Source organism: Trachemys scripta, chromosome 3 (assembly GCF_013100865.1).
Source record: "Trachemys scripta elegans isolate TJP31775 chromosome 3, CAS_Tse_1.0, whole genome shotgun sequence".
Taxonomy (NCBI): Eukaryota; Metazoa; Chordata; order Testudines; family Emydidae; genus Trachemys; species Trachemys scripta.
Genome location: NC_048300.1, coordinates 190,165,917 through 190,189,187, shown reverse-complemented (window position 1 = coordinate 190,189,187; position 23,271 = coordinate 190,165,917). Strand labels below are relative to the sequence as shown.

General features: G+C 49.4%; 1 protein-coding gene across 2 annotated transcripts; it reads right to left on the bottom strand.

Annotated features, from left to right (window-relative positions):
* Window positions 1-365: 365 nt before the first annotated feature.
* On the bottom strand, window positions 366-22,705 carry LOC117875383 (cytochrome P450 2K1-like). 2 transcript variants are annotated; one of them, XM_034766676.1, is made up of 9 exons: window positions 22,402-22,705; window positions 11,766-11,928; window positions 6,316-6,489; window positions 5,628-5,788; window positions 4,476-4,649; window positions 4,237-4,378; window positions 3,300-3,484; window positions 1,534-1,675; window positions 366-757 (listed from the first exon to the last, which is right to left on the bottom strand). In XM_034766676.1, exons 1-9 carry the CDS (start codon window positions 22,585-22,587, stop codon window positions 570-572), a joined length of 1,515 nt encoding a protein of 504 aa, XP_034622567.1. In that variant the 5' UTR covers window positions 22,588-22,705; the 3' UTR covers window positions 366-569. The 2 variants fall into 2 exon arrangements, with proteins under 2 accessions (XP_034622567.1, XP_034622568.1); XM_034766677.1 differs by having other exon boundaries at window positions 6,316-6,465.
* Between the last annotated feature and the right edge of the window lie 566 nt (window positions 22,706-23,271).

The following is a 23,271-nucleotide window of genomic DNA, read 5'->3' as shown; positions in this document are numbered from 1 at the left end:
GCTGGCTTCCAAACAGAAAGTACAACAGGCACCACTACAGCGTCTTGCTGCCTTTATATTGGAATCACCTGATTCCTCTTCATAGAATCATAGAATATCAGGGTTGGAAGGGACCTCAAGAGGTCATCTAGTCCAACCCCCTGCTCAAAGCAGGACCAATTCCTTCCTTCGGTGGGGATCATCTTGTAATCAGGGTTGCCTTGGGCCCAGGCTCTCCAGCCTATAGGCAAGATGTCCAGTTACACTTGGGACTGGGGTGAAATATTTTAAAATGGCTGAATAATAACTACAGCTCTGGGCAACAATGATTGCTGGTTTGAAGAAATGGACATGTGCTCAGGGTTGGAAATGGATCTTTCACAACATTGCAAGAGTTATATATGTTTTATTGTTTTCTGGTAGAAATTAGCAGGTTACAGTGGTCTCCAAGGCATAGAGTATAATACTGTTAAGATATCTATAGGTACTGCAAATAAAGATAGGTCCCATGTAGCTGGCTGTATCTGGGAGGGATAAGCAGTAGGATGAAGTGAGGTTGAATCTGTGTGACTTTCCCAAGAAGCGGTAGTTTATCTGCATGGCACAGCACAGATCTTATGGGGCATTGGGGGGGTGGTAAACCCAACCGCCGGGGTGAGGTCCAGGTCTGAGCTGGTAACTCCAGGAGGAGGATGGAAAGTGAACCTCTGCAGGAGGCTTGTAAAGAAGAGGAAGAGCTCCATTTTGGCAAGAGTCTCGCCTGCACAGATCCTCCGACCTGTAACGAAATTAACCAGGGACGGAAGGATTTCAAAATTAGCAGCAACATAACAGATTTGAGTTTTAACTCTAGGAAAGAGTTGTAGATAAGCGCTTAGCAATTATTAGCTGATTCATCCTCACAACACTAGTCTTAGAAAACAAGTGTTATCACCTCCATTTTATAGATGGGAAAATATGGCATAAAGTGGCTAAGTGATCTCTTTGAGGTCACTCTGGATGTACCGGACAAAGGAAGGACTAGAAATCAAAAGTTCCCCATTCCTAGTACCTTGCTCAGTCTACCATAATGTCATCCAGGCAAGCTAGTGCCCATATGCAAGGGGACAGACAGAACCTCCTGAGCAGCCTAAAGGCCGGAAGGGAGCACGCTTTATCCTCTCTAAGGACCATTTTCACTTGCTCAAGGATTGGCAATGACAGGTTTTGGCAAGAGCCATCCCCTGCTCTCCTTTGGCTCAGGGTCCAGAGTCCACAGCCTCTAAAATTTCAGAGTGTCTGGTTCTGGATTTTGGTTCATCTCTGGAAACAATGTGATTTTCATGCTTAGTCCTTTCATGTCTCTTACTTAGCAGGGCTTAGAAATGCAATGGAAGTAGCAAACTCAACCCACAGAGACCAGAAGTGTATCTGTCTAGCCAACTGCGGAGCAGCATTGAGAGAGTTTTGCCCAGCCCTTCCTTGAATGCAAGGGCAGACTGAGATCCAACATGATGTTTTAGAAGGGGGAAGATACAAGACGAAGGCAAACTGCTGTCCTTGAAGGGAAATTACCTGCTGAAAAAGGCATGAATGCCTCATTCTTCACAAACTTTCCATCTGTGCTGAGGAAATGCTGAGGATAGAATTCTCCAGGCTTCTCCCACTGAGTCTTGTCATACAACACAGAGGCCAGTAAGGGGATGATATAAGTACCCTAAAAATCATCACAAAATAAAAATTAGAACAGTCAAAACTTTTCCATTGAACTTTGATTTCAACAACAAAAATAGCATTTTGTTGGCAACAAAAAAATTTCTGGAAAAATTCAATTTTCGGCAAAATTTTCCCCAAACTAATATTTTTTTACTGATAACCAACATTTTTAGTAAGAACTGTTTTTGAAAATAGAAAATTTTCACCAAAAATGACTTTTAAACCGAGAAACAGCTTCTCTGTTTTTTCCTGGAAATTTCTAAGAAATTGAAAAAAAAAAAAAACCAACCCTCAATTAAAAATAAAATCCTTAAAATAAATAATAATTAAAAAATTGCATTTTTCTACCAGCTCTAATAAAAATATCAAATTGACCATAAACTGTGAGCTTCATTCAGAAAGATAACGTACCAGATCATCAGGTTTCATTGAGGTTTTTAAGGTCAGGCTTGACAAAGCCCTGGCTGGAATGATTTAGTTGGGGATTGGTCCTGCTTTGAGCAGGGGGTTGGATTAGATGACCTTCTGAGGTCCCTTCCAACCCTGATATTCTATGATTAACTGCTGTAAACTAGCGTAGCTCTGCTCACTTCATTTGCACCAGCTGAGGATCTGACCGAGGACCAGTATCCTGCAGATATATCCCTTCCGGGGGTGCCCAGAGCTGGGGCTCTTTCCACTTCCCACCCTGCCTTGTTAATATTTCATGTCTTCATAGTTGACAAATTCTCAGGACAGCATCCCCCTGCCCTCTTTCCCATAAGCATGTCACAGGTTTGAACCAGAGCACTGCAGATACCACTGCATGTGTTACTTTTTGGTTTGTCTTATCTGAGCTCAGCAGCTCAGAAGTTTAAAGTTTGATTAGTCTGTGGATGGGAGTTGTCCAGATGAAGTCAAGAATGCTGTCAGAAGTGGTGTGGTTGGCTTCCTGCCCTATGAGCCAGAACTGACTGTGTTGGGTAGGAGGTGGTGGTGTGCTGTTGTTTGAGAAGGACTCATCACCACATGTGAAGCCAAAGTGCTCACAGAGCATTCAATCTGCTGTCAGTTTCATGATAGAACATCTTTCATTCTCTTAAGTTAAAGAAAAAAGGAAATATTCAAAAAATATCCTCCCTTCTCATTCAAATCTTCTTATGTGATTGTGTCTCTCTCTAGGGTTGTGCTAGCGGTAGGGAGGAGAACGGCCTTCTACTTTATCAAGAGCTATCAGAGTAACTCCTTTAGCTGCAGTTAGATGAGCTGGTACTTTTGATGCTGAAGCCCCCAAGTTCAATCCCTACTGATCACCATGGTATTTATGTACATTAGGTCATGTGATTTCTGGTCTGGAGGAATTTAAATAATCCATTGTTATTCTGTTTTAATTGGTGAGTATGAAGGTCCTGGTAATCAAGTATCAGAGGGGTAGCCGTGTTAGTCTGAATCTGTAAAAAGCAACAGAGGGTCCTGTGGCACCTTTGAGACTAACAGAAGTACTGGGAGCATAAGCTTTCGTGGGTAAGAACCTCACTTCTTCAGATGCAAGTCATCTTAGTTAGCAAGTCATTCTGTTAGTCTCAAAGGTGCCACAGGACTCTTTGTTGCTGGTAATTAAAGTACCTCTTAAAAAAAAAACTTACTTTAGGAATAACATAGCCATTAAGTCTGACATCCTCAGTAGTCTCATGAGGCAAGCTCATTGGCAGGATATTAGCAAACCTCTGAATTTCATGGATAACTGCGTCCGTATATGGCATTTGTGTCCGATGTTCATAACGAAGCTGGGCAGATCCTATAACTCTTTCAACCTCTTCATGGACTTTTTCTGAGCAATTAAAAGAGAGTGAAAGCAGGTGCTCAGATACTATGGTGGTGGGAACCCCTATGAGAAACTAGACACGGAGAAGAAAACATACAACTGACACCCACTAAACAATATAATCCACACCTTTTAGGACACAAACATCTTGTTTCTAAAATGCTGCTGCTGACAACCTTAGTTACCTAGGCTGAAATGGAAGAAGACTCAGATGGGTAATTTGGGAGCAGAGGTAAGCATGCCTCTTCTAGCTGTGAATAGTAGTAACCTACTGAGTGCAGAGAAGGTATTGTCTCAGTGCAAAGAGTAGGGCTTTTTCTTTTAGGATTCGATCCTGTGAGGTGCTAAACATCCTCCAATTCCACTGATTAATGAGAGTTGAGTGTGCTCTGCATCTGCTATGATCAGGCTCTTGAGGTTTGCAATACACTGTGGTCCCTTCCATCCTTACTGCAGTCCAGGATTTAGGGAGACCCGGTGTAGGGACATTAGGCAGCAAAGAGTGATTTAGTCAGAGGGAAAACTGCAGGGCCTTCTCTGAGTCCAGCAGCCTCTATAAAGAATTCCCTTTACTTTCATGACAGCCGAGTCTGTCTTCTCCCTACCGTGAAGGATGACATCATGCCAAATGTCTTGTATTTGAACATGGGCGAGGACTGTGGTGTCTGTATGTGTGTGGACATAGCTTGTATAAAAGCACACTCAGTACATACAGAGTAGAGCAAAAAAGAATAGTCAAAAGGGTTCAGAAATCTTACTCTGAATGGCTGGGTATTTCATCATAAGCAAAAGGCCCCAGCGGAGTGTGGTGGAAGTTGTTTCCATCCCAGCTGTGAACAGATTACTCACAAGGCTTTGCAAATTCTCATTTTTGAAATGGGTATTGGGATTAGATTTTTCCTGTAAGAATGAAACTCCCAGTTAATGTTTAAAGAATATTGGCAATCAGGGAAAATCTGCCTTAACCACCACGCACCCTTTCCCACCCCATCGGTACCTCCTGCTGCCTGATGAGAAAGGCATCAATGAAACTTCTCTGGTCATTGGGATCTAATTGCTTCAGGTGTTTGATGAAAGTCTGCTCAGTAAAGGAGTACAGTTCTTCCAGATTATTAAAGATAGTCTTGTGATTTCCTGGTAGGAACCCAAGGGCGGGAAACATATTGAACAGCTAAAGGAAGGGAATAGCACAGTTAGCCAAAGGGAACACAGATTATAATGGTTAACAAATCATTCATGATCAACATGTGGTTTTAGAGTAATATGTATTGAGATGATAAACATGTCTTGTAAATTATAGGGCCTGTTTCTATAAGCCTTCCAGATGCAGAACTCCCACTGAGGTCAATGAAACAACTCTTGGAACTCTTCTTCTTCTTCTTCATATGGCTGGTGTAGATGTAGAGCAACAACTATAATTTTACATTCAGATGGTTAAGCCAGCTAGACTCCTGGGGTGTGTCTATAACCTTTTTATGCTAACATTTTATGCTGTCACTGCTACTGGTGCTGTTGTGCTGATGATAGCAATGGTGGGAGAGCTTAGGTAGACCGGTCATCGGCCTTTTAGCAGCTGTGTCAATCCATTAGAAAGGATATAAACTCTCACATTTAGGGCACAAGCTGGTCAGCTAACTGATGGTGGTGAGGATTATGGGCAGGGTTTTCCATGGACAGGTTATTCACTGTAGGCAGGTTATTCCACCATTGCCCATCATAAGAGTTTCTTGCTTGTTCCTCTGGAACATCTGGTGTTGCTTCCTTTAGAGACTCAGCAAGTTTTAGATGATATGGTTTAATCAGAAAATCCCAATTCACTGAAACTAGAACATTTCAAAGAAGCATATTCTTTTGATGACATTTTCAACAGGAAAGGTTTTGCAGCTCCAGGATGGAATTTTTGGCCAAGGGGATGGGGGGACGGGAACAAATAATTCCCCAGAATAGCTAATAGCCCTGTGTTTAGGGCATTCATGCAGGATATGAGAGACCCAGGTTCAAATGGCTGCGTTGCCTGATTCTCCCACACACGAGTTGAGTGCTCTAATCACCGTGCTATTGGCTAATCTGCGATTAAGAGCTCTCTCTTTTGGAAATATTTTGAAATCCCCAAAATGAATATGGAATAAACCAGACGAACTAATATTACCGTAACCATGGGACTCCCAGAAAGCCGGACACTTTCGTTAATTAAATGGATAAGCCTGAGAAACTTTGGATCCTCATAATCAAACCGGTGTCCGAGCATTATCGACACAATGACATTGGACACGGCAGCATTCATCATCTTCATGGTGTCAAAGGCGCTTCCTGAAAAGCATTAAACGGCAACATTCATCATTTTGTTGGTATCCAACGGGTTTCGTACTGGAAACCATTGAAATAACTGACCTCCTCTTCCCCTTTTGGGATGACTTGCATTCCTTGGGGCAATAGAAGGGAGCAATCTCTGGGCTCCTTTAAGCAGAGGTACTGCTGGTGTGCAGAGAAGGAGGGCTCATTACACCTTTCCCTTATGTCAGATCCTCAGGTCAAACTTCCCGGAGAGTCAGTTTGAGATTTGCCTCAGTGATGAACTGGCCCATTATTATTAAGCTAATCCTCCCAGCATCTTCCCCTCCCACCCTTCACACAGCCACCAATGTGCTCCAACTGGTTCCAGCTCCTCCCCTAAGTTCTGATGAGTTGGAATCAAAGGCAAAAGAGTCATGACTGAGTTAATTCCCAAGTGAGATGACTCCATGAGGGTGGGAGGAAGGGGGCTTCACAGGTCCAGATGTGGTTACAGACTTTGAATGATTACCAGTGTTACACTACGAAGCTCAACACGTGCTTACCTTTGTGGGATTCAAAATCCTTTATCAGATAATCGCATTCTTCCAGGATTTTGTTCTCAATGGTCCTCTTGCCCATACCAAAATCCCGTAAAGTCGTGAGAGTGAATCTTCTCATCACTTTCCAGTTTTCACCATGAGCAAAAATAATACCTGAAATGCAAGAGAACCCCCCCCCCCCCCCCAAAAAAACAAAACAAACCTCCAGGTAAATCTATTTTAATAGGGACAATATCATTTCTTAGTTTGAATATGAGCCGCCAGTGCCAACTAAACATAAACTTCCAGAATGCTCAGCCTCCCAAACACCAAAGGTTACATTTTCAGAGCAGTCCGCAGCAAGTAGTTGTTAATCATGCATAAAGAGTAACTTGATCACAAGGGCTGCTTTGCTTTCAACTTCACTTGGTCCTGTATTGAGTTATGTGGCTAGGTAAGACAAGCTTGTACTTCATCCTGCCTCAGTGCAGGGGCTGGACTAGATGACCTAAGTTCCTTTCAACCCTACATTTCTATGGTTCTATAAGCTGCTATGGGGGGTATTCACATTTAGGGGCCTAAACCCCAGACAGGTTTAAGCTCCTAATTCCCAATTTTAGGCCCCACTGAGATCCTACCAAACCCGATAAGTGCCTGAACTCATTTGGTGCCAAAATTTTCAGGATAAACATTCCTGAGGCTCCTATGTTTCTGCCTCTTTCTGGGCATCTGGACACTTATCTCCTGCCTAAGCCCCAGTGCAATCCATGACCTGGGGTGTTCACCTGCCTATCTCAGATTTCAAGCCCAACAGAGGAGGCAGAGGAGGTGGTACCTATTTTATAACTTTTAGCCCAGTAGTTAGAGCACCCACCTGGGATGTGGGAGACCCAGTTTCATTTCCCCTCCGAGGCAGAGAAGAGACTTGAACAGGGGTCTGCTGAAGAGAGTGCGCTCACCATCCAGCTATGGGATAGTCTCCTTCAACCTCTCCTGTTGAAGCTGTTCCACTTTGAATAAATCATTAGTGTCACTAGACCAGGGGGAGTGGCCCCTGGATCCCCCGGATGAGTGCCCTGACCACCAGGCTAAGAGACATTCATTCCCTCGCTTGCTGGCACAAAGACTCTTTTCTCCAAAGAGGAACAGCTTCTGCAGGAGAGATGGAGAGAGCCCTACTTCAGAATAGCCCATCGCTCAGTGGGTCTAGCACTCGCCTGAGAGGTGGGAGATGCCTCTCCCAGTCTTTTGTTCCCTGTCTGTCTGAGGAGGGAATTGAACCTGTGTCTTCCACATCCAGGTGAGTGCTCTAACCACTGGGCTAAAAGTTATAAGGTGGGTGGTGCCACCAGCACCTCCTCCTGCTACTGTTTCGTGTGGATTGTATTAGGGCTTAAGCAGGAGATATGTGTCCAGATGCCTAGGAAGATGCAGAAACATAGGAGTCTAGGGCCTGTGAAGGCAGGCACCTAACACTGATTTCAGAGGGGTAGCCATGTTAGTCTGTATCAGCAAAAACAACAAAGAGACCTTCTGGCACCTTAGAGATTAACAAATGTATTTCGGCATAAGCTTTGGTGGGCTATAACCCACTTCATCAGATGCATGGAATGAAAAATACAGTGGGCAGGTACAAATATACAGCACATGAAAAGATGGGAGTTGCCTTACCAAGTGGGGTTCAGTGCTAACAAGGCCAATTCAATCATGGTGGATGTGGCCCATTCCCAACAATTGACAAGAAGGTGTGAGTATCAACACAGGGAAAATTATTTTTTGTAGTGACCCTGCCACTCCCAGTCTTTATTCAGGCCTAATTTGATGGTGTCAAATTTGCAAATTAATTCCAGTTCTGCAGTTTCTCGTTGAAGTCTGGTTTTGAAGGTTTTTTGTTGAAGAATGGCCACTTTTAAGTCTGTTATTGAGTGTCCCGGGAGACTGAAGTGCTCTCCTACTGGTTTTTGAATGTTACAATTCTTGATGTCTGATTTGTGTCCATTTATATCCCTTGAATAGATATGCGGACAGAGGTAGCAATGGGATTTGTTACAGGGATTGGTTCCTGGGTTAGTGTTTCTGTTGTGTGTTGTGTAATTGCTGGTGAGTATTTGCTTCAGGTTGGGGGGCTGTCTGTAAGCGAGGACTGGCCTGTCTCCCAAGGTCTGTGAGAGTGAGGGATAGTCCTTCAGGATAGGTTGTAGATCCTTGATGATGCACTGGAGAGGTTTTAGTTGGGGGTTGTAGGTGCTGGCTAATGGCGTTCTGTTACTTTCTTTGCTGGGCCTCTCCTGTAGTAGGTTACTTCTAGCTCTGTCAATCTTTTTCTTCACTTCCCCAGGTGGGTATAGTAGTTTTTAGAATGCTTGATAGAGATCCTGAAGGTCTTTGCCTCTGTCTGAGAGACTGAAGCAAATGCAGTTGTATTTTAGGGCTTGGCTGTAGACAATGGATTATGTCATGTGCTCTGGATGAAAGCTGGAGGCATGGAGGTAAGTATAGCGGTCAGTAGGTCTGTCCGCATATATATTCAAGGGACACCATCATAGGACCTAACCACATCAGCCACACCATCAGGGGCTCGTACACCTGCACATCTATCAATGTGATATATGCCATCATGTGCCAGCAATGCCCCTCTGCCATGTACATTGGCCAAACCGGACAGTCTCTACTCAAAAGAATAAATGGACACAAATCAGACATCAAGAATTATAACATTCAAAAATCAGTCGGAGAGTACTTCAATCTCCCTGGACACTCAATAACAGACTTAAAAGTGGCCATTCTTCAACAAAAAACTTCAAAAACAGACTTCAATGAGAACCTGCAGAATTGGAATTAATTTGCAAACTTGACACCATCAAATTAGGCCTGAATAAAGACTGGGAGTGGCTGGGTCACTACAAAAAATAGTTTTCCCTCTGTTGATACTCACACCTTCTTGTCAACTGTTGGGAATCAGCCACATCCACCCTAATTGAATTTGCCTCGTTAGCACTGACCCCCCCACTTGGTAAGGCAACTCCCATCTTTTCAAGTGCTGTATATTCATACCTGCCTACTGTATTTTTCACTCCAAGCATCTGATGAAGTAGGTTATAGCCCACGAAAGCTTATGCCCAAATACATTTGTTATTCTCTAAGGTACCACAAGGACTCCTCGTTGTTTTTACCTAACACTGAGTTACACACCTAAGCTGTCTGACTCCAGGAGAGGGGTTTCTGCTTGTGAATTGCTAGCAGAGCTAGGTGCCTCCATGCAGCCCACACTTAGAAACCTATCTCAGTGAGGGAGCAGGGCTTAGTACACACCCCTCACATCAGCATCTCCCATTGGCCTACTTAGGCAGTTCCCTGCCTAGCATGCTGGCTTTTGTGAATCAATTGTTAGGTGCTTAGTTCTTCCCATTCATTGTATAGGGAACCTACATGCCTGACTCAGGCTTTGTGGATCGCAGGGCCATTTTTGTGATTTTCTAGGTGACTAAGAGTTAGGCGTTGTTGCATTCTGTTTACAACACCTAAGATGGTGGCAAGTGAGGATGGCAGCTGAAAGTAGGAAGCTTTTTGGGCCACATAGGAAGAAGCGGGGAGTGAGAAAGGTACTCAGCCACCAACAGTGGTGAGCTGGAGCCGGTTCCCACCGGTTCGCAAGCCACCAGCAGCTGGGCAGCTCAGCTCCCCGTGTCCTGCTGCTTTGAGCGGCCGCTTGTAAGGTAAGGGGGGGGCTGCGAGCTCCAGGGCCGCCCAGGGGTGGTGGGCAAGTGGGGCAATTTGCCCCAGGCCCTGCAGGGGCTCCCGGCCCCATGAAGATGTCTCTCCCCGGCCCCTGTCCAGCAGAGCCGGCGGGCCGAGCAGCAGGAGCTCGGCAACACTCCAACGTTTTGTCGGGTGTAAGAAAAACATTATCAGCTACCTCGCAATTATTGGCAGGGAGGGGGGAAGAAAGCTAGAGGGGACAGAGAGGCAGCCTAAAGAGCCAAATCTGCTTGCAAGCTTTCTAATTAAATATTGTCACTTCCCTCCACTGGTTACTTGGGGGTAGGCGGCCCTTGGGAGAAAGTTGTATATTTTTGCAATTTACAAAAATATAATTTCCGTTCTAGGGACAATGTTTTAGAATAGTTGGTCGTGAGTATTTTAATAATTATATGTTACGAGAAAAACTGGTGAGTGCTTTACTAAAAAATAATAGGGCGCTTGCTTTTTTCTATTCCGGTGGCTGTTATCCTGTACTACAGTCCTGTATTACTAATGTTTCTATTTCATAAACTAACAACACTAGTCAGAAGAAGGGGAAGGGGGGGGAATGTTCCTCCACTATCCTGCAGCTGCAGTCCTGTTTCACCTACTCAGAGAAAGCTCTAGCAGAACTTACATCAAAACCCAAACTCAGTGTGAACGTGTAGGGTTTGGTTTTGTCCAGTGGGCCATTTTAAAACATAAATTATAAGATTATTTTTCTCCTTTGTATTAATCACTGAACTGTTCTTCACCGAACCCTGATAAATATGTAAAAATGTTTTTTTTTTATTGTTAAGTACGACTCCCAATGACTCAATGCATTGCCATTTCTTATGGAGAAAGGTACAAAAAATACAGACTGTGGCACATTCCTTCAATCACAGCTTTTGATAGAGAACTGGTTGTTAAGATTTTGGCAGCTCATCACTGGCCACCAAGGAAGATATTGGGTGAAGCTTAGAGGTTGCGTGATCAGTGCAGGGTTACCAGGGAAGCCTGTAGCAGGAGGTGGCCTGTTAAGAAGAGAAAGGAGGATCTGGGAGGATGCAGGGAAAGCCAGGACCAGGGAGGTGAATTCAAAGAGGAAGCCTTGAATGGGGAGCTATCATAGGAGATTTAAAGGCAGCAGCCTCAGCAGGTTAGTCAGAGAAAACCGCTGTGTTCCTGCAAACCTGTCCAGTCATGCAAAGCTCAGACACTCTATTGCCTCTGGGGTTATTGAAAAAGAAAGTAAGTTTGTTTAGTGTACACATTCTGCAGTGCAGACAGGCAGTAGTGGGCATGCCTAATTTCTTTTTCTTTGAGTTTTATTGTAACTGTTATAACTTGCCTGGGTTTTGTGCAGTGTTTCCACACTGACATCTGCAAAGAGTATGAAATTGTTGCCTCCAAGTCTTCCATCTCCTTTATTTTCACCTCAGATTTGGTTTTGTTACCTTACATTACATTTACTGTGTCTCTATCTTTCACCCAAAGACTTACTCCATCTGTTTAATAATGCCCCTTTGTATATCTCCTGTAACATTTTTGTATCGAGTCCCCAGTGTCTTGGTCTTATCTTTGGCAGCAACAAAACTGATGCATGGAAGCATACAAGTAATAATTTATGCTCTCCAAACTATTCCGATTTCTTGGCCCTTCAGAACAGATCCTTGTCAGAAGAAGAATGTTTACAATGGTCAGAGCATAAAACAGTCTTATCATTAGGTAAGAAAGAAAAGAAATCTCACCATTTCCTCTTGCAAATTTTTCAAATATTGGGATTTTAGGCCTTTCTGCAAATGCATCTGCCTGGTTCACAAGAGCCTCCTTCACCATCTTGTATCCCGACAGCACCACCATATTCTTGGGTCCCATCTGAATGCTGAAGACTGGGCCATATTTCTCAGACAGCTTAAATATAGGGAGGAGGGGGAAAGCATTATATATTTCCATGCTACTGTTATAGAAACTGTTGGGTTTCAATTTGATTTTAAAATATACAAGTGTGGTGGGGCGATTACCCCACACCCAGAGACACTGGGCTGCAGCAGGCCTAGGCGCCTGCGTAGATGCACGGCCAATCAGGAGAGGGCTTACTGGGAGCCAATCAGAAGGCAGATTGGAGCCAGCCAATCAGGGCCCGGCTTAGCCATATAAAAGGCTGCCCAGAGCAGGAGCAGTCAGTCTGTCCCAGGCCTTCAGAGGGGAAGGTCTATCTCCAGAGCTGGGAGGCCAGCACCACGGACAGCGCAGTGCAGGCCAGCCTGAGAGAGTGGGAGAAGGCCCCACTCCATAGCCTGCTAGGCGGCAGGCCTGGGAGGAGGAGGCCTAGCGTAGCGAAGGGCTGTTGGGGAAGCGGTCCAGAGGGATAGTCAGAGGAGGAAGGAGAAGGAAGACAGTGAGACTGTCGCCCGAGGGCCTCTGGACCGGGACTCAGAGTAGTGGGCGGGCCTGAGTCCCCCTCCCCCTTTTTCCCCCTTTGTTTGCTGTGCTGTCCCACGCACAGCCACGGGCCGCAGGGAGCGGCCGGTCAGAACCACACCAGGTCCTGGACTGTGAGGATCGGACTCGAGGGTGTGGGGCTGTTGTTTAACCACCCCCCGGAAGGGGGTGTGAATGGACCAGGGAACACTGTCGGAGGGCAGTGCTCCGGAAGAGGACACCATACGTGGAGAGCAGCGCAAACCCGCGCACCCAACGAAGGCGAGACGACAGGCGGGACGCCACCCAAAGAGGACGCTCTACTGGCTAAAACTAATTCCCCGAGACGACCAGGAGGAGGCGCCGCAGCGGTGAGCTACTGACCCTGTCACACGTGGTGGAGAATGCGGGCATAGCGGTCCGCCCCTGATACGAGGGGCCAGCGCCAAGACTGCGGACTATTGCCCAGAGCAGTGTCTTGCGCAGACAGACGGTCGACCCAGATTGTGGGTACAGAACCGGACCCACCAAAGGGGTCCAGAGTGTGGGGGTTGAATCGGGAGTAACCCGCTGAACCCCAACATGGAGGCTGAGAAGTTATTAAAATGGCTGCTAGAGAAGCAGCAGGAGCAGTCGGCCCTGCAGCACCAGCAGCAGGTGCAAATGCTGCAGCAAATGACCACTCAGCAGCAGCTGATGATGACTCAGCACCAAGAGAATCAGCAGCAGCTCCTCCGAGAGTTGGCCACCCAGCAGCGGGTGCAGCAGGAACATTTGGTGCAACAGATGGCCGCGTTATTACGCCCGGCGGGAGGCACCCCTGCCGCCCCCTTGGGGACCGGACTGGGGGATAACCCAGGAGCACTACCGGTACGCCTCACCAAGATGGGGCCTGAGGACGACCCAGAGGCCTATCTGGTGACGTTTGAATGGGTGGCGACCGCCGCCCGGTGGCCTTCAGAACATTGGGCCACGTTACTAGCCCCTTACTTGACGGGGCAGGCTCAGGCCGCATATCGGAGCCTCGACCCCCGGGAAGCGCTCGAGTACGCCTGAGTCAAGGCGGCCATCCTAGACCATACCGGCATTAGCCCAGAGACCTACCGACAGCGTCTCCGTAAGGAACAATATCCTCCGGGGGCCCGACCCCGCGCTGTGGCCCAACGCATCCGAGACCACTGCTGGAGGTGGTTGAACCCAGAGGGCCTGACGGGACCCCAGGTGGCGGAGATGGTAGCCTTAGAGCAGTTCACCCAGATCCTACCCCCGGGAGGGAGGGCCTGGGTACGACGGCATCGCCCAGCCACCCTCTCCGCAGCAGTGGCCTTAATGGAGGATTACTTATCGGCAGAGGGGGCGGAGGCGCCACCCCGAGTGGCCGGAAGCCTTGGTCGCAAGGGCGGCGCAGAGAAGGGAAATTCTCGTGGGGCGGGAGCCTCCGAACCACAGGCAGGCAACAGCCATGGGCATCCGAGGCCTCCCAACCCTGAACCCCGACCCAAGTTACTACCGGGGATGACTCGGAGGTAGCGACAGCCCCCGGAGCGAACAGGCCCCCCCGGAGGAGGCACAAGCCCGGCCGAGACCCGAGAGAGGTGCTGGGACTGCGGTCAAGAAGGACATTTCCAGCGAGATTGCCCTTTTATGGACTGCAGCTACGGGCAGGCCTGGATGGCCGGACAACGGGCACGGAAGAGAGGGGCAGGAAAGTTGATAGTCCCGGTTCGGGTTGGAGGGAACCCCACCAACGCCCTCGTAGATTCGGGGTGTAGTCAGACCCTCATACAAGAGGGGCTGGTCCCAAATCTCAATCTTTCGGGGCCCCCGATCTACCTACAGTGTGTGCATGGGGACATCCGCCAGTATCCCACAGTCTGGGTCAAGATGGGAGTAGGCTGCCGAGAGGAGGGTCTCCGGGTAGGAGTGGCCCCTAGGCTGGCCTACCCGGTGGTGTTGGGACGAGATTGGCCCAGCTTCGGAGAGGTCCTCCTGAGATATCAGCCACCCAAGCCCCGACCAGACAGGAATATAGCACCGGGAACGGGGCTGCTTGGGCGCAGGCTAAGGGATGACCCCGGCAAGGGGACCTCCTTGACGACGGAGACTCCTGCGAGTTGTCCTGGAGACAGACCCCGTTCGGTGGAGGACGCCCGGGTAGAGTTAGAGCGCGACGGAGACTTCTTACGGGAGCAACAAGAAGACCCAACCCTAAGCCGCGCCTGGGAACAAGCCACCAACCCTGCTATTGAGGGTGACGGGACACTAAGGACTCCGCAGGGCCCCCGTTTCGAGGTACGGCAGGACTGCCTGTACAGGATAGCACAGGAACCCCAGACACGGGAGACGTTCTGCCAGCTGTTGGTACCCCGGAGACTGCGAGCCGGCCTCCTCCACTTAGCCCATGCAAACCCTTGGGCCGGACACCTGGGACGTGAGAAGACCCTACAGAGGGTGGCCCGCCGGTTTTTCTGGCCAGGCATCCACCGGGAAGTGGCAGACTTTCGCGCCTCATGCCCAGAATGCCAGCGAGCAGGACCGAAAGGGGTAGCCCCTGCACCCCTGGTACCCATGCCAGTCGTGGGGGTACCCTTTGAACGGATCGGGATGGACCTTGTCGGCCCCCTTGAGCGAAGTAAGACAGGGAACTGCTTTATATTAGTAGCCATGGACTACGCAACACGCTATCCCAAAGCCGTTCCCCTAAAGGCAGCGACGGCACCGACCATTACGGGGGAATTGGTAAAGATTTTCACCCGGGTTGGGATACCCGGGGAAATATTGACGGATCAGGGCACCAATGTGTCCTCCAAGTTAATAGCTGAGCTATGTCGCCTCCTCCATATCCAGACCCTCCGGACATCGGTGTACCATCTGCAGACCGATGGCTTGGTAGAGCGGTTCAATGGTACGCTAAAAGCCATGTTGCGGAAGTTTGTGGAGGAGGACCCCTCGCATTGGGACACCTTGTTGCCGGCCCTGCTGTTTGCAATAAGAGAGGTACCACAGGCCTCGACGGGGTTCTCGCCTTTCGAGCTCCTATATGGCAGGCAGCCCAGAGGAATACTGGACCTCCTGAAAGAGGAGTGGGAAACACAGGAAACACGGGTCCTTGGGACCACACAATATGTGCTACAACTCCAGGAGCGACTCCAAACATTAGGGGCCTTCGCCCGTGAAAACCTGGAACGGGCCCAGGCATGTCAGGAGCGCCTCTATAATCGAGGGGCTAGAGGGAGGAAGTTCGCCCCAGGCGATCGGGTGCTGCTTTTACTGCCCTCTTCCGAGTCGAAGCTCCTGGCCAAATGGCAGGGTCCCTATGAAGTGATCCGATGAGTGGGACCAGTCGATTACGAGGTCAGACTACCTGGGCGATGGAAAGAGACACGCATTTATCACATTAACCTTCTAAAGGCCTGGAAAACCCGGGAAGCCATGTTCATTGGCCCGTCCACCCCAGATTCGGAACTTGGACCCCTAGCAGGGGACCTTCCCGACCCCGGACCGGCCACGCTGGGGTCAGGCCTCAGCCCCAGACAAAGGGGGCAACTACAACGGGTGGTAGAGAAGTTTCCGGACGTTTTATTGGCCCACCCGGGCCGGACGACTTTGAGTCATCATATCGCCACCGACCCCGGGAAGAGGGTGACGGATAACCACCGGCCGTTGCCCAAGAAAATGTGGGATACAGTGCGACGGGAGGTAGAGACGATGTTAGAGATGGGAGTGGTAGAGGAGTCGACGAGCGAGTGGCGAAGCCCTATCGTCCTAGATGCGAAACCAGACGGGACGACTCGGTTTTGCATCGATTTCAGGAAGGTCAACGCTATCTCCCGTTTTGATGCCTATCCAATGCCGAGAGTGGATGAACTGTTAGAGCGCCTCGGGGGAGCCAAGTACCTGTCAACCTTAGATTTGACTAAAGGATATTGGCAGATCCCACTGACGCCAAACTCCCGAGCGAAGATGGCCTTCCCTACGCCTTTCGGCCTCTTCCAGTTTGTAACCATGCCGTTCGGGTTACATGGAGCGGCGGCCACGTTTCAACACTTGATGAACAAGGTCCTCCAACCCCACGACCAATACGCGGCGGCGTACATAGATGATATTGTGGTTTACAGCCTCGACTGGGAGAGCCATTTACACCACCTGGCAGCAGTGCTACAAGCCCTCAGAGCGGCCGGCCTAACAGCTAACCCGGCGAAATGTCACTTAGGCCAAGAAGAAGTGACCTACCTGGGATACACAGTAGGAGGGGGGAAACTAACACCCCTGATTAGCAAGGTACAAGCCCTCAGAGATGTACCCGCCCCCACGACGAAGAAATAAGTGCGTCAGTTTTTGGGATTAGCTGGGTACTATCGTCGTTTTGTGCCAGACTTCGCATCTATAGCCGCCCCCCTGTCAGACCTAACGAAGAACTCCCAACCTCGACAGGTACAGTGGACTACGCAATGCAAGCGAGCCTTTAACACACTCAAGGAACGGCTCACTCAAGAACCAGTATTACGACACCCCAACTTCACGAAGGAGTTTATACTACAAACAGATGCTTCGGAAGTCGGCCTAGGCGCAGTACTCTCCCAGGAAGTAGACGGGGAGGAACACCCAGTACTGTATTTAAGTCGGAAGCTGTTCCCCCGAGAAAGACACTTCTCAACGATAGAGAGAGTCCCTGGCGGTACGGTGGGCTATCGACGCCCTCCGTTACTATCTGCTAGGGAATAGTTTTAAATTAATCACAGATCACGCCCCTTTGCGATGGATCCACAGCATGAAAGACACGAACGCTAGAATTATGCGGTGGTACCTCGCCCTCCAGCCTTACGACTTCCAGATGCTCCACCGACCGGGTAAGGCCCATACTAACGCCGATTTCTTCTCCAGGCTAGGGGAGGAGGGCGAAGAATCGGATCAAGGAGGGGGATCCTTAGCGCAGGGGGTGGTCTGCGAGGGGGCAGTCAAGCTCCCATCCAACTGCCGAGGCCCTAAACAGTTAGCCCTGACGGCAGAGGATCCGTCACGCTTGTACGGGGTGTGTCCCAAATGCACAGAGAGTGCGAGAGGAGGGAGCATACCCCAGCCTAGGCCGACGGCCGTGGGAGGAGAACCCTTGCGGGAAGCCCCGGTGGAGGACCAGCCCACACTCCTGGAACCGCCGAGGACTGCGACTCCTCCAGGTCGAGAGGGAGCCTCACTGTGGGAGGGACCAGCCGAGGCAGTGGACCACGAGACCCGTGGAGAATCAGGAGACCCGTGGGACACTCCAGCAGTGGAACGGATAGGAGGCAGCTTAAGGGAAGAGATGGACTGGTACGTCGGACCCGGTAAGCCTCAGCGTGTTTCGGTGGGACCCCCCCGCTGAGACGGTGGATAAGCCGGGTTGCCCGTTGGCAAAGACTAATTTCCAGGACTTTGGGGCCAGTAGGCCATAGGGCCCAGTGACAAGGGCTAAGTTCCTAGACTTTGAGCCGGTAAGCCGAGCCACTGTGGGACAAAGGCTGCTTTCCGAGCTCTAGGCCATCAGGCCGGTTAGGATACCCCCCCCCGGGAGGGTTCTTAAGGGGGAGGGTGTGTGGTGGGGCGATTACCCCACACCCAGAGAGACTGGGCTGCGGCAGGCCTAGGCGCCTGCATAGACGCGCGGCCAATCAGGAGAGGGCTTACTGGGAGCCAATCAGGGCCCGGCTTAGCCATATAAAAGGCTGCCCAGAGCAGGAGCAGTCAGTCTGTCCCAGGCCTTCAGAGGGGAAGGTCTGTCTCCAGAGCTGGGAGGCCAGCACCACGGACAGCGCAGTGCAGGCCAGCCTGAGAGAGTGGGAGAAGGGCCCACTCCATAGCCTGCTAGGCGGCAGGCCTGGGAGGAGGAGGCCTAGCGTAGCGAAGGGCTGTTGGGGAAGTGGTCCAGAGGGATAGTCAGAGGAGGAAGGAGAAGGAAGACAGTGAGACTGTCGCCCGAGGGCCTCTGGACCGGGACTCAGAGTAGTGGGAGGGCCTGAGTCCCCCTCCCCCCTTTTTCCCCCTTTGTTTGCTGTGCTGTCCCACGCACAGCCACGGGCCGCAGGGAGGGGCCGGTCAGAACCACACCAGGTCCTGGACTGTGAGGATCGGACTCGAGGGTGTGGGGCTGTTGTTTAACCACCCCCCCGGAAGGGGGTGTGAATGGACCAGGGAACACTGTCGGAGGGCAGTACTCCGGAAGAGGACGCCATACGTGGAGAGCAGCGCAAACCCGCGCACCCAACGAAGGCGAGACGACAGGCGGGACGCCACCCAAAGAGGACGCTCTACTGGCTAAAACTAATTCCCCGAGACAACCAGGAGGAGGCGCCGCAGCGGTGAGCTACTGACCCTGTCACAACAAGCTAGAGCTGTGTCTTTTTCTTCTGCCTGCAAATATAGCTGACTGAACAAGTGCCAGGTTCAACATCCGGACAAGAGACAGTTATACACACTGCTGCTCTCCTGCTGCTGTTTATTTTGTTCGGCAAAAGCATTGTAAGATTTTAAGTTTTGCTATAATATGGGCATAGAGCTTAAGAATGCTGAGTACATAGACTGTGTCCAACGCCCACTGAAACAATCTTTAATGTACCCTCAGAGCACCCTGTGAGGTAGAGAAGTGCTATCAGCCCATTTTACAGGCAGGGAATTGAGGCACAGAGTGACTTGCCTAAGGTCACACAGGAAGTCTTTGGCAGAGCAGGGAATTGAAGACAAGTCTCCATGGCCTAGGCTAGTGTCCTACTTATTGAAACATAGGACCAGGCTTTGCACTAATGTCTATGACAAACTTATCGTGTAAATTCATTAGCTTTGTAACCCTGTTTAAAAGAAAAACAGGTTCTACAAATGAGACACTGCTTGGCTCCCTGGGAATTGCCCTCAGGAGGGAATTCTGTAAAGGACCTATATCCACCTCTACCCGCATACAGCAATTACAGACAGTATAATGGGCTACAGAATACCAGTTAGCAGCAAATACTGACCATTAGAGCTGGACAGAACTTATTTCCTTTTCACACATACAAATTTAACAAAAATGATTTTTTATTGACATTTGTCAGGATTTCACAAAACACTATTTTGTTCAATCTTTGAACAAAAACAAAACAATTAACAATAAACAAATTATTTTGTGACCAACTTTACTGAGCCTAGTTCTTACACTGTACATTTATTTCAAGGCCAAAGTGAATCAGTGTTTTTTCTGTAGATGGGCTTGTGATTGTTGATATTATGAATATCACCAAATATATGCTCTGTGCTTTGCAGACAGATAGGAATACACAGTACTGTCCCCGAATAGCTGACAATCTTGGCTCCAATCTTGCTTTGAAAGCTGCTTGTGCAGAGCCTTCTGTCTGCATGGACTCTCATTATTATTATTTATCATCGGTGTTACCATAACATTTAGGAGCCCTGTGAGGGACCAGGACTCCATTGTGCTAGATGTTGTACAAACACAGAACATAACGATGGGCCTTGCTCCAAGGGGCATAAAATCTACGTACCATTGGGCTCCGCATGACTGCATGGGCATAGGAGTCTGTGCTAGCAAATCCTGTTGCAGGATCAAGGCCCAGATAGACAAGGAAGAGATGAAGGATGGGGCCTGGGATACAGCAAAAGGCAAGTGATGAGATGTGACTGTTACAGTCCATCTAATATAAGCTCTTCAACAGTGGCCAGTGCCAGATGCTTCAGAGGGAATGAACATTCCTGGGCTATTTTGAGTAATCCTGCCCTGGTCATCCAGTCCCAGATTCTGACAGTTGGAGGTTTTGGAACACCCAGACCATGGGGTTGCATCCCTGACCATCTTGGCTATTATCCTCCATGAACTTATATTATTCTTTTTTGAAGCCAGTTATACTTTTGGTCTTCCAGCTACTAGATCTCGTTATGCCTTTGTCGACTAGCTTCAGGAACCCCCTATTGTCAGATACCTTCTCCTTGTGCAGGTGCTTCTAAACTATCAAGTCACCTCTTAACTTTCCCTTGGTGAAACAGACCAGCCTTCTTTGGCCTCATCTTTCATGATGCATTTTCCAGACCTCTAGTTGTTTCTGTTGCTCTTCCTTGAACCCAGTTCCATTTGTCAGCATGCTTTCCATTTGTCAACAGGGGCCATGGTGGGTTGGATGTGGGATGGGGGAGGCAGCGGGGGCCTGGGATGATGAAAGGATGAATGCAGGGCCAGGAAGGCAGCAGAGCCAGGGGAGATGAAGGTGGGTGGTGAGCCCTGTAGCTGAGGGTTGGCACCCGCTGCCATGTGGCCTGGTGTCAACACGCAAGGCAAGAGCCCGGAGCCAGAGGCAGGAGCTGCACGGCCAGGCCCAGGGATCAGTGCCCGTGTCCAGAACCAGGAGCTTTGGCAAGAGCTGCACAGCTGGGGCCAGAGGCTGGAGCCCAAGGCCAGTGCCCGCTGCGACACAGCCAGAGCTGGGTGCTGGAGCCCAGGGCCACATGGCCGGAGGCGGGGCTCAGTGCCCACCGCCACTATGCCAAAACCAGCACTCGCTGCTGCGCAACTGGGGCTGGGGATTGGTGCCTAGGGCCAGCGTCTCTCAGAGCCCAGGGTCAGTGCCTGCTGCCACACAGCCGGGGCCAGGGATCTGCACCCAGGCTCAGCGGCCAGGACTCGGGGTTGGCGTGTGCATCCGGCGATTGGTGCCTGGGCCAGCACCTGCCACTAGGGTTTTGGGTTGGAAGCCGGGGCTGGGGTTGGTGCCAGCGGCCAGAGCCCAGAGCTGGAGCAGGAGCTGGGAGTTGGCACCCGAAGCACCATGGCTGGAGCCCCGGTCTGCACAGCCAGTCTCCCTAAGTCCTGCTGCTGGAGCCCACCTCCCAACCACCCCAGGGCTAAAACCCCCATAGATACAGAAGAGAACTCAACTTCCTCCTGCAGCATTGTCCCCCACCACCACCATCTCCAGGGGCTGTGCCAATGCTTTGCCGTCTCCCCGTCCCCCATTACCACCTAGGAGGCTGTCATGGCCACAGGAAAACCCCCTTGTGGCCGCTTGAGAAACACTGGATTAGTCTTTCCCCGGGGGCATGGAGCGACTCTTCAGAGACCACTTCAGCTCAGTGGCTGAAAGTGCCCCCGTGGCCATAGGGAACTTACACAGCACCTCTGTGTGAGGCAGGAGGACCCCAGAGGGGCTTATCCCCAAACATGCCCCACCTGCTTCTGCTGCAGGCAGGGAGTCCCATGGGGCAGGGCTCCAGGACAGGCAGAATAAGTGCACTCTCCACATGGTCCCTTCATGTCCACCACCACCACCACCCCCAGTTTAGCCTGTACTGAAAGTATTGTTAATTATTATCACTAATGAACATTTCTGTCACATTCTCTCCGTGACCTGTGACAAGCTTGGCAGCGCTGCTTTAAGATATATTAAATAAAGCCCAACAGAGATAAAAGTGCTAGATAGGCCTGATAAACATACATTCAAAGCAAACACTGGATTAGTCTTTGCCCCCTAGGCATTTACACAGCACCTCTGTGTGAGGCAGGACCCCCAGCCAGGCCCACCTGCTCCTGCTGCAGACAGGGGGCTTACATGGGGCGGGGCTCCAGGGCAGGCAGGATAAGTGCACCCCCTGCAGGGTCCCTTCATGTCCACCACCCTGGTTTAGCCTGTACTGAAAGTATTGTTAATTATTATCATTAATGAACATTTCTGTCACAGTCTCTCCGTGACCTGCGACAGGCTTGTGCAGCACTGCTCTAAGATATGTTGAGTTTAGCCCAGCACACATCAAAGTTCTAGATAAACAAGCATACAATTGCAGACTGAAGGGCCCGCTTTGTCTGCATTAAGAGTTTCCCCTCGCAGTGCGCACTGCTTCTAAAAATGGGGACTCCTACATTTTGCTTAGCTTGCATTGTTCCATCTGCCATTTACAACTATGAGATCAAGTACAATCTGCCCAGTCCATCGCATTTGAAAGTGTTACCTCAAGCAAAGTTCGGTAAGGTCTCTTCAGGTTCAGCTGGTGGAGATTTCCAAGGATGGGTAAAGGTCGTGGTCCTGGAGGGGAATTCAGGCAGGCTCTCTTATTCCAGCCCCTTTTCACAGTGAGAATAGAGACAAAAGTTACCACAAATAGCAGCAGTATGACAATTGGATCTGCCAGTGTCATTTTTTGGGATTGATATTGAGCTAGGGAGGAATTTTCCCAAAAAAATGTATGGTAAGAATGCAGCCTAATCTAGCTGTCTCCACAAACTGACTGATCAGCTTTGTTTAAAATGTCTGTCCCCAACATGTTTTATCTCCACTCCCTATCCCATGATGCCTAATTTAACCCCATTATTGCCAGGGAAAAATCATTCATTATGAAAACATTATCTGTAGCTTCTTCCTTTGAAAAGTACTGTGGATTGAATGGCTGCACATTCTGGTTTACTGGGATTATCCTGGTTCTAGTGAGACTGGGGTTTGAGCAGAACACCGGGACATCTGCCATGGCATGTCTCACGCAAACCTGGTCGTATGTCACCTCACTTCCTGCTGGCTGCCACTTGACTATCACTCATGGCCCCAGGAATTGCCCCCACATCACCCTTGATGAAAGATAGTGACCATAGGACAAGATACTCTACTTTTGAGATGTTATGTGATCAGAATTGATTATTTAAACAATATACATTCATCACTGTATTTGGGCTGATAGGAGACAATAAAGACATGCAAATGTTAGATTAATATGCATTATTTTCTTAATTAGCTAAGGAAACAGACTTTTAATAAATTAAATACACTGGCATCTTTTTAAAAGCCTTTTAATGTACATTTCCCCAAAATATAGTCCTAGAACTGGAAG

Excerpts from the sequence above, each read along its gene's own strand:
- LOC117875383 (XM_034766676.1), bottom strand. The coding sequence starts at position 22,587 with ATGACACTGGCAGATCCAATTGTCATACTGCTGCTATTTGTGGTAACT. Across the intron at positions 6,490-11,765 it reads AAAATTTGCAAGAGGAAATG|GGGGGGGGTTCTCTTGCATT; the intron begins GTGAGATTTCTT and ends TTTTGGGGGGGG. Across the intron at positions 758-1,533 it reads ATTCATGCCTTTTTCAGCAG|GTCGGAGGATCTGTGCAGGC; the intron begins GTAATTTCCCTT and ends ATTTCGTTACAG.